This window comes from Bombina bombina, unplaced genomic scaffold, assembly GCF_027579735.1.
Source record: "Bombina bombina isolate aBomBom1 unplaced genomic scaffold, aBomBom1.pri scaffold_1534, whole genome shotgun sequence".
NCBI classification, from domain to species: Eukaryota; Metazoa; Chordata; class Amphibia; order Anura; family Bombinatoridae; genus Bombina; species Bombina bombina.
The window spans coordinates 45698-57483 of NW_026511426.1; the positions used below are offsets into that span (position 1 = coordinate 45698).

Here is an 11786-nt window from a genome sequence, read left to right on the forward strand (position 1 = left end):
TGTCAGGGAAATTATCGTATTCAATAAGTGATACTCCCTTCACGTCCCTCTAACGGGGGTCTTTTTCAAAGGTTCTCTGTTATCGGTCGTAGAGATTCATCTCCTACCTCCCTTTTCAGATCGACGATATACTCTCAATTTACCATTACCTCTACTAATAACTGTTTTAGTACTGGTTTGGCTATCTGCTATATGTGGATGGGTGTCTTTTGATAAGTATGTTTTTTATTTCTTAAGACACCTCAGCTATGGTTTGGCACTTTATGCATTTATATAAAGTTCTAAATATATGTATTGTACTTATATTTACCATGAGTCAGGTTCATGTATTTCCTTCTGCAGAGTATCAGTTTCATATTTGGGGAATATAAATGTCTTTTAAAAATGAAATTTATTTCTTACCTGGGGTTTAGTCTTTTTTTCAATTGACTACTTCTTACAAATTGCGGGCGGTATTAGGCCCGTGGGTGCGACAAATGCTAAACTTTATTGCGTCATTCTTGGTGCGAAATTTTTTTTGGCGCGAAATAGTAAGTCTATGACGCAAGTTCGTCACTTCCGGCGTCATACTTGACGCCGAGACCTTTCATACTGTTGCATCATTAGTGACGCAAGTGTGTCATTTCCGGTTATTTTTTTCATTTTTTTTCAACCTTTTCATTATTTAAATACCCCATTGATGTTTGCCTCTTGCTTTTTTCTATCAGAGGGCTATGCTATTTGCATTTTTTCCCATTCCTGAAACTGTCATATAAGGAAATAGATAATTTTGCTTTATATGTTGTTTTGAAAAAAAAAAAAAAAAAAACAAGCTTTATTTGAACAAAAATAAAGACATTGTACATTGGGCAATAATACAAAGGAAACAATTTGTGGGGGCGCAAAGCGCAGGACCACATTACAAAAATCTAAGTACAGAGATGATAAGCTTGACATTTTTATCATTATTAGTTGATCAATTCTGTATGTACTATAAGATAACGCGTGTTATACCGTCTCGATCTATCAAGACACACTAAGGAAAGGCAGAAGAGAGAGAAGTTGTGGGTAGTTGGGGGAAGAAGGAAAGGAGGGGGGAGAGAGAAAAAAAAAAAAAGAGTTTAGTGAGTGGTAAGGGTCTGGACCTTGTTCTCAGAGAAGGGGGTAGACTCCCTTAGATTTCACGCTGGGGCAGGAGACCAAACAGCCAACATTAGTTCATATGTCACCATTTGGTTGCACCTGAAGTAGTGCAGTTTTTCCATAACTAAAAGGTCATTGACAGCAGCCCGCCAGTCAGTCAGAGTAGGTATTTCTTTTGACTTCCACATTCTAGGAATAAGCCTCTTCGCACCGGTAAGCATAAGTAAAAGGAGAGCGCGGCTATGTGAGGGTTTGATATTGGGGAGATGTAAGAACAGCAGGGTCTCGGGGGTATTGGGTATAGTTATGTTCAGTTTTTCTGATATTTCCTTCATAACCGCCTCCCAAAATCTGGAGAGGTTGGGGCAGGACCACCAAATGTGAACAATGGAACCCTGCTCTCCACACCCCCTCCAACATGTGGCACTAACCGCAGGAAAGAGCTGATGAAGTTTTGCAGGGGTATATATGTTGTTTTTTATCTTACATTTTGCAAGATGTCTCAACCTGATCCTGCCTCAGAAGTTTCTACTGGAACATTGCTGCCTGACATCGGTTCTACCAAAGCTAAGTGCATTTGTTGTAAAATTGTAGAAATTATGTCGCCGAATGTCATTTGTAATAGTTGTCATGATACACTTTTACATGCAGATAGTGTATCCATTAGTAATAGTACATTGCCAGTTGAAGTTCCTTCAACTTCTAATATGCATGATATACCTGTAAATTTTAAAGAATTTGTTTCTGATTCTATTCTGAAGGCTTTGTCGGCATTTCCACCTTCAAATAAACGTAAAAGGTCTTTTAAAACTTCTCATTTAGTTGATGAAATTTCAAATGACCAACAACATAATAATTTATCCTCTTCTGATGAGGATCTATCTGATTCAGAAGATCCTTCCTCAGACATTGACACTGACAAATCTACTTATTTATTTAAAATTGAGTATATGCGTTCTTTATTAAAAGAAGTGTTAATTACTTTGGATATTGAGGTAACCAGTCCTCTTGACGTTCAGTCTAATAAACGTTTAAATGCTGTTTTTAAACCTCCTGTGGTTTCTCCAGGGGTTTTTCCTATTCCTGAGGCTATTTCTGATATGATTTCTAAGGAATGGAATAAGCCAGGTACTTCTTTTATTCCTTCTTCAAGGTTTAAAAAATTGTATCCTTTACCAGCAAAATCTATAGAGTTTTGGGAAAAAATCCCCAAAGTTGTTGGGGCTATTTCTACTCTTGCTAAACGTACCACTATTCCTATGTAAGATAGTACTTCCTTTAAGGATCCTTTAGATAGGAAGCTTGAATCTTATCTTAGGAAAGCCTATTTATATTCAGGTCATCTTCTCAGACCTGCAATTTCTTTGGCTGATGTTGCGGCTGCATCAACTTTCTGGTTGGAGAATTTAGCGCAACAGGAATTGGATTCTGACTTATCTAGCATTATTCGCTTACTGCAATATGCTATTCATTTTATTTGTGATGCTATTTTTGATATTATCAAAATTGATGTTAGATCCATATCTTTAGCTATTTTAGCTAGAAGAGCTTTGTGGCTTAAATCCTGGAATGCTGATATGACATCTAAATCTAGATTACTATCTCTTTCTTTCCAAGGTAATAATTTATTTGGTTCCCAGTTGGATTCTATTATTTCAACTGTTACTGGGGGAAAGGGAGTTTTTCTGCCTCAGGATAAAAAACCTAAGCGTAAATCTAAGGCTTCTAACCGTTTTCTTTCCTTTTGTCAGAATAAGGAACAAAAGCTCAATCCTTCCCCCAAGGAATCTGCCTCCAATTGGAAGCCTTCCTCAAATTGGAATAAATCCAAGCCTTTTAGGAAACCAAAGTCAGCCCCTAAGTCCGCATGAAGGTGCGGCCCTCATTCCAGCTCAGCTGGTAGGGGGCAGATTAAGGTTTTTCAAGGATATTTGGATGAAATCTGTTCAAAATCAATGGATTCAGTGCATTGTCTCTTAAGGGTATCGAATAGGATTCAGAGTAAGACCTCCTGTGAGAAGATTTTTTTTCTCTCACGCATCCCAGTAAATACAGTAAAAGCTCAGGCTTTCCTGAAGTGTGTTTCAGACCTGGAGTCTTCAGGGGTAATCATGCCAGTTCCTCTTCTGGAACAAGGTTTGGGGTTTTATTCAAATCTATTCATCGTCCCAAAGAAGGAAAATTTATTCAGACCAGTTCTGGATCTGAAAATATTGAATAGTTATGTAAGAGTACCAACTTTCAAGATGGTGACTAAAAGGACTATTCTGCCTTTAGTTCAGCAAGGACATTATATGTCCACAATAGACTTGCAGGATGCATACCTTCATATTCCGATTCATCCAGAACATTATCAGTTTCTGAGATTCTCTTTTCTAGACAAGCATTACCAATTTGTTGTTCTTCCATTTGGCCTAGCAACAGCTCCAAGAATCTTTTCAAAGGTTCTGGGTGCCCTACTCTCTGTAATCAGAGAACAGGGTATTGCAGTGTTTCCTTATTTGGACGATATCTTGGCACTAGCTCAGTCTTTACGTTCTGCATAATCTCACATGAATCAACTAGTGTTGTTTATTCGGAAACATGGTTGGAGGATCAATTTACCAAAGAGTTTCTTGATTCCTCAGACAAGGGTCACCTTTTTAGGCTTCCAGATAGATTCAGTGTCCATGACTCTGTCTCTAACAGACAAGAGACGTTTAAAATTGGTTGCAGCCTGCCGGCACCTTCAGTCTCAGTCATTCCCTTCAGTGGCTATGTGCATGGAAGTTTTAGGTCTCATGACTGCAGCATCGGACGCGATCCCCTTTGCTCGTTTTCACATGAGACCTCTTCAGCTTTGTATGCTGAATCAATGGTGCAGGGATTATACAAAGATATCACAATTAATATCCTTAAATCCCAATGTACGACACTCTCTGACATGGTGGATAGATCACCATCGTTTAGTTCAAGGGGCTTCTTTTGTTCGGCCAACCTGGACTGTGATCACAACAGATGCGAGTCTCTCAGGTTGGGGAGCTGTTTGGGGATCTCTGACAGCACAAGGGGTTTGGAAATCTCAAGAGGCGAGATTACCAATAAATATTTTAGAACTCTGTTTAATTCTCAGAGCTCTTCAGTTTTGGCCTCTGTTAAAGAGAGAACCGTTCATTTGTTTTCAGACAGACAATATCACAACAGTGGCATATGTCAATCATTAGGGTGGGACTCACAGTCCCCAAGCTATGAAAGAAGTATCTTGAATACTTGTTTGGGCGGAATCCAGCTCCTGTCTAATCTCTGCGGTGCATATCCCAGGTGTAGACAATTGGGAAGCGGATTATCTCAGCCTCCAGACTTTACATCCAGGGGAGTGGTCTCTCCATCCAGATGTGTTTTCTCAGATTGTTCAGATGTGGGGTCTTCCAGAGATAGATCTCATGGCCTCTCATCTAAACAAGAAACTTCCCAGATACCTGTCCAGGTCCAGGGATGTTCAGGCGGAAGCAGTGGATGCACTGACACTTCCTTGGTGTTATCATCCTGCTTACATCTTCCCGCCTCTAGTTCTCCTTCCAAGAGTGATTTCCAAAATCATCATGGAACAATCATTTGTGTTGCTGGTGGCGCCAGCATGGCCACACAGGTTTTGGTATGCAGATCTGGTTTGGTTGCCCGCCTTGGCCACTTCCTCAAGGTCCGTTTTTCCATCAGGATCTCAAATCATTAAATTTGAAGGTATGGAAATTGAACGCTTAGCTCGAAGTCATAGAGGTTTCTCTGACTCAGTGATTAATACTATGTTACAAGCTCGTAAATCTGTCTCTAGAAAGATTTATTATAGAGTTTGGAAGACTTACATTTCATGGTGTTCTTCTCATAAATTTTCTTGGCATTCTTTTAGAATTCCTAGAATTTTACAGTTTCTTCAGGATGGTTTGGATAAGGGTTTGTCTGCAAGTTCCTTGAAAGGACAAATCTCCGCTCTTTCTGTTTTATTTCACAGAAACATTGCTATACTTCCTGATATACACTGTTTTGTACAGGCTTTAGTTCGTATTAAGCCTGTCATTAAATCAATTTCTCCTCCTCTGAGTCTTAATTTGGTTCTGAAGGCTTTACAGGCTCCTCCATTTGAGCCTATGCATTCTTTGGACATTAAACTACTTTCTTGGAAAGTGTTGTTCCTTTTGGCCATCTCTTTTGCTAGAAGCGTTTCTGAGCTATCTGCTCTTTCTTGTGAATCTCCTTTTCTGATTTTTCATCAGGATAAGGCGGTTTTGCGGACTTCATTTGAATTTTTACCTAAGATTGTGAATTCTAACAACATTAGTAGAGAAATTTTTGTCCCTTCCTTGTGTCCTAATCCTAAGAATCCTTTGGAAAGATCCTTACATTCTTTGGATGTGGTGAGAGCTTTGAAATATTATGTTGAAGCTACTAAAGATTTCAGGAAGACTTCTAGTCTATTTGTTATATTTTCTGGTCCTAGGAAAGGTCAGAAGGCCTCTGCTATTTCCTTGGCCTCTTGGTTAAAGTTTTTATTCATCAAGCTTATTTGGAGTCGGGTCAAGCCCCGCCTCAGAGAATTACAGCTCATTCTACTAGATCAGTCTCCACTTCGTGGGCTTTTAAAAATGAAGCTTCAGTTGATCAGATTTGCAAAGCAGCGACTTGGTCCACTTTGCATACATTTACTAAATTCTACCGTTTTGATGTATTTGCTTCTTCGGAAGCAGTTTTTGGTAGAAAAGTTCTTCAGGCAGCTGTTTCAGTTTGATTCTTCTGCTTTTGATTTAAGTTTTTTTCTTTCAAATGAAAATAAACTTATTTTTTTTTGGGTTGTGGACTAATTTTTTCAGCGGTATATGGCTGTTTTTATTTTATTCCCTACCTCTCTAGTGACTCTTGAGTGGAGATCCACATCTTGGGTATTGATATCCCATATGTCACTAGCTCATGGACTCTTGCCAATTACATGAAAGAAAACATAATTTATGTAAGAACTTACCTGATAAATTCATTTCTTTCATATTGGCAAGAGTCCATGAGGTCCACCCTTTTCATGGTGGTTATGATTTTTTGTATAAAGCACAATTATTTCCAAATTTCCTTTGTTGATGCTTTTTACTCCTTTCTTTATCACCCCACTGCTTGGCTATTTGTTAAACTGAATTATGGGTGTGGTGAGGGGTGTATTTATAGGCATTTTGAGGTTTGGGAAACTTTGCCCCTCCTGGTAGGATTGTATATTCCATATGTCACTAGCTCATGGACTCTTGCCAATATGAAAGAAATGAATTTATCAGGTAAGTTCTTACATAAATTATGTTTTTCAAGCAAATTATTTTTTACTTTTTTTTATTTTATTATTATTACAAAGGGGTCAAAATATTGTCATAATTTTAGTTCAAGCTAATTTATACACCTATATATTTTGACAAATATGTACTAGGACACATATGGGAAAGTAAAGGGAAAAAATATGCAGTATTAAAAGGATAAGAAACTCAATTTTTTCTTTTGTGATTCAGACAGAGCATACAATTTTTAAAAAAAAGTTTCCAATTTTACTTCTATTTTTTTTTTTTATTATTATTATTTATTATTATTATTATTATCATCAGGTATTTGTAGAGCACCAACAGGTTCAGCAGCCCTATGAACATAAGTGGTATATAAAAACTATTACAGGGATCAAATGGGGAGAGAGGGTCCTGCCGAGAGTTGCACTGTTGTAGTCGGCTCTTATGAAGGTGAACTACAAACAGCTTGGCTCATAGGCTTACATGCTATGGGGTTTTAGGGGATAGCAGTGGGGATAGGAAGGTTAGTGTAGGTTGTAAGTGTCCCTGAATAGTAGAGTCTTCAGGGTGCACTTGAAACTTTTAAAACTAGGGGAGATTCTTGTGAAGCGAGGCAGAGAGTTCCATAAGATGGGAGCCAATCTGGAGAAATCTTGTAGACAGGAATGTGAGAGTAGGAGATCATGAGCGGAGCGAATGGGACGGGAGGGAGAGTATCTGGAGACAAGGTCTGAGATGTAGGGGGGAGCAGTGCAATTGAGGGCTTTGTGTGTCAGAGTGAAAAGTTTGTGTTTAATCCTGGAGGCAAGAGGAAGCCAGTAAAGGGATTGGCAGAGAGGTGCAGCAGATGAAGAGCGACGTGCAAGGAAGATGAGCCTGGCAGAGGCATTCATTATGGTCTATGGTCATTCTTTTGTCAAATTATCTTCGTTCCCATGATATTCTTTATTGTAGCGATTCCTAGGTAGGCATCTGGAGCACTACATGGTAGGAAATAGTGCTGCCATATAGTGCTCTTGCAAATAACATTCTTGCAAAACTGCTGCCATATAGTGCTCCGGAATGACAAATTAATAGAAGAAACATTTTTTTGGTTTTATATCCCTTTAAGTAACGTGTTTTGTTGTTACAAGTATTTTAAAATATGCAATTTTGTATCATTCATAGATAGAAATAAAAGGGTTTACTTTTTCTGTATCCGCATTTATAAAAAGTAAAAGGATAGGATATAGAAAGCTTTTTTTTTATTGCATAGGATATTTTTTTCTGGTTTGCATCAGCTGAACTCATACATTTCCTTTAAAATTATGTATAAAAAAAATACATTAAAAATAAAATATATAATCTAAATAATGTGCCAGCTGATGATAGTAAGGAATTATGCATTTTACTAAACAATAACTGTATACTAATCTACGGGAAACACCTTGCCTGTCTAATGTATAGTAATTCATAGTAAGCATAAGATCAGGGATTGTTATACTAAATGCTTCCTACTAGAATGTAGCTGTTTCTGGGAAAACGTCTGGAAACTCCCACCACTGGTGCAGATGTGTTCCTATCTATGTTTCTTTAAAAGCAATCCCACTTATATTGTTGCACATGATCTTATTTGCTCCCTACCTTTCTTTTATTAGTCTATGATAAATGTAGTCCGCTATAAACAGATTGCTAACGTGCTTTTTCTGACAGTTACATCAGAGCTGCTACAGATTGGTGCAGGTGGCTAGAAGAACAGTCTCAAAGAAAATCAGAGATACCTACTGCAGATAAAAATTGGTAATTAAAGTTTTTACTTTTATTTAATTATTTTACTTTTTTTAATGAATAATTAGCTATACGGGTCCATAGTAATCCAGTACCTAATGGATAAGAGGTATTGACAGCTTTTTTTTTTTTAAATATTTTCATAGACTGAAACCTTTGTGTCTCAATGATTTTAATCTTTTGAATCTGTCTACATTAAAGGGACATAATACTCATATGCTAAATCACTTGAAACTGATGCAGTATAACTGTAAAAAGCTGACAGGAAAATATCACCCGAGCATCTCTATGTAAAAAAGGAAGATATTTTACCTCACAATCTCCTCAGCTCAGCAGAGTAAGTTCTGTGTAAAAAGTTATACCTCACCTGCTCCCAGCTGCAGGTAAAAATAAAAAAAAAATGAAGAAATGAACAGCAGCCAATCGGCATCAGCAGTGCTGAGGTTATGAACTCTTACTGTGATCTCATGAGATTTGACTTAACATTCATGAGATTTCATAGTAAGCTTCCTTTACCTGATTGGTGAAATAATATGAGAGTTCACGATGCTCATCCCTTCAGATGTCCCAGGACAGACACACTAAAATGCTGCTTAGAAATCCTTTACAATGGGAGGTGGCTTGTTTAGAGATAAGGGGTTGGGGGAGTAGAGTTATGGAAATAGTGCCAGGTTTTGCCTGAATTTACATATTACAAATAATATTCAAATACTGGAATCATAGATTCTGCAAAGAAGCAAAACCTGGAGTGGATTGCTCACTGAAAGACCTAACAACAACTAGACAAACTAGTTGTAACTGAGAGTACAACAAAGTTATAAAGAGAGAGTAAATCCACTTATGTATTATCACACTTTTTTCTCTACTTGTATCATAAAGTTTTCAGAAAATAATAAAAATCGTTCCCAATCATTCTTACATTATAGTTTATTAATTCAACTAAGGAACTCACACTCATACAGTAGCAAAAGCTGTGAATTAAAACCGCTTGAACTCTGTGGTTAGCATAATAGCCATTAAGTCAATATGTCACTATTAAATATCCTCAATCCAGGTAAATTAAAGTCAACTAAGCCCTTACAATCCGAGGGCTGTTTTAATTTTACATATGCAATAAAGGATAAGAGTATATGGTATTAATTACTTAGTAAATTATTGTTCACAAGAGTAAGCAAAATTAAAAACGGACGATAGGAGAGACAAAGCTGCCCCTATCGGACCCCTGACGTGCGTTTCACGAACGATTCACCAGCCATGCCTCCCAAGCACAGGGATAAGAAAAATTAAAAAAACACAGATGTTAAAACAGAACATACACAAGAACATATTGAGGTAAATTTTGCTAGTGCATTAATAAGTGACATAGTAGCTCAGATATCAGGAGTGATAACTCCACAGCTTGACTTACTCAGACATGATATTAAGGAGGAAATCAATGGCCTGACTAATGAGATTAGACCATTCTCAACTAGAATGAATGAAGTAGAAGATAGGGTATCAAACCTGGAATATAAGATTAACCAATCTGAGCTGAATGGTATATCCCAAGGTAATAGCTTGAAAACATTGCAAGCAAGGTTGGAAGGCCTAGAAGATCACTCCAGGCGAAACAATCTCAGAATTATAGGTCTACCTGAAACCCTGGAATATCATAATTTAATTAATGCAGTTTATCACACAAACAGTCCCAAATTTATTACAAATGCAAATCCCCTCACAGTCCCTACTAAAATGGTCCTTCAATTTATCCTCAATGTATCACCGCTATATGTTAGAATATACAAAAGACTAAACTACAGGCTAAACGCTGATGCCAATTAATGCCAACATGTTATAAAAAATTATCTCAAACAGGCAGTGCGAATGCCCCTATGTTTCAATTAATGAATGTAGGTGTATACCAGGGATGACAAGCCATCATCTAATAATTAAACAGAAGAAGCAAAAAGTTTAAAAAGTGTGTTAAAGGAGGAAACACACTCGTAATAACAAAATTAGCACTGGCTTCTCCCAAAACTGTAAGGGATAAAATCTCAATCGTCCTAATAAAAAACCCTTCTGAGTGCGTGTCAGCCTGTTTGAGTGGTGTGGAATGATCCGTATAAGGCTCAGATTCTTTATTCCCTAGGTTATAGGTATAAATATTACAAAATTACAGCACTCCTAAGTGTAACAGTGCAGATACCAACATGGCTCTTAAATAAATACCACTATATTACCGGTATATGTTAGAGTATACGAGAAAAGGATCTTAAATTAATATCAACCACAGGCTAAACGCTAATGCCACTTAAGGCCAACATGTTATTAAGATATGTTATTGAATTAAGAGAAGCAGTGCGAACGCCTGATACGCGTTTCACTTACTGCTTTATCAAAGGCGCCTTTGGGGCATTAAATTTTAGATGAGATTAAAGCAGGATGTCCTCTTTCCCCCCTGCTTTTTAATTTGTCAGTAGAACCGTTGGCAATATTATTAAGACAACACTTAACGGGTATTCAAGTTGGTGGTCAGGAATTTATTTTATCTTTATACGCAGATGACCTTTTAATTTACTTAAGTAATCTGGGCAACTCATTACCCACGTTATTAACGGATATACAATTATTTGGCTCTATATCTGGGTACAGAATTAATCTGGGAAAGTCTGAATTATTATGGCTAAATAAACCATCTAATCTCATGATAAATCATCAGTTTAAAGAGGTCAGGCAAATAAAATACCTGGGAATAATACTAACAAATTAAACTTTACCAAATTTTTTAGTGACTGTAAAACGAAAATGGAAAATTTGAAAAACTTACCGATTTCACTGACCGCACGTGTTACGTTGATTAAAACTATACTGTTTCAAAGGCTACTATATTTATTACAAAACATACCGATCTTTCTAAGAAGGACAGATCCAAATAAATGTTGAACATAATAGATTAAAATTATTTATAACAGGAAGAAAGCACGGATTGCGTGACCCAACGAAGCGGGAAGCCTAGCATTCCCAAATATTCAATATTACAATTTAACAGCTCTATTAAAAGTTGAAATAATAGAGCAGGAATATGTCACATTTCTACAATGTGAGACCAAACTGATAACCCCTTTTGACCTAAAAGCTATCTTACATTGTCCCAAGACTAATCTTCCAAATAATGTTAGCAATTTCTTATCTTTTAAAAACATAGTCCGAGCTTGGCAAAAATACTGTATGGAAATCCCTCCTGTATGTGTTTGTAAATTTTGTCCTGTCTCTTACAAGTCTTGTATTGTTTTATTTAAATGAATTGTATCCATGGACAGCGCTGCGGAATATGTTGGCACTTCATAAATAAAGTAGAATAATAATAATAATAATAAAAAATAAACATTAATCCATTTTGCACTAAATTTCTAACGATCCTAGGAAACCCTGAGTTCCCTCCAGGAAATTCATATGGAATTTTAAAAAATTGGAAGAGTAAGGGTTTAATATAGATTAAACAATTATTAACATTGGATTTAAGGGTTAACTCTTTCCAAAATATTACAACCCAACTTCAATTACACAAAAATGACTTTTTTGCCTTCCTGCAAATAAGACATCTAATCAACGATCTTATAAGATCGTATA

General features: G+C 36.9%; 1 protein-coding gene across 1 annotated transcript in view; it reads left to right on the plus strand.

The window, feature by feature from the left end:
• LOC128643745 (uncharacterized protein C5orf34 homolog) overlaps positions 1 to 8495 on the plus strand; it is a 46717-nt gene extending 38222 nt beyond the window's left edge. Inside the window, exon 9 of the mRNA XM_053696568.1 lies at positions 8103 to 8495. Within this exon, the coding sequence (XP_053552543.1) occupies positions 8103 to 8193 (91 nt within the window). The 3' untranslated portion in view covers positions 8194 to 8495. The remainder of the gene's footprint in view (positions 1 to 8102) is intronic.
• The last annotated feature ends 3291 nt before the right edge of the window (positions 8496 to 11786 follow it).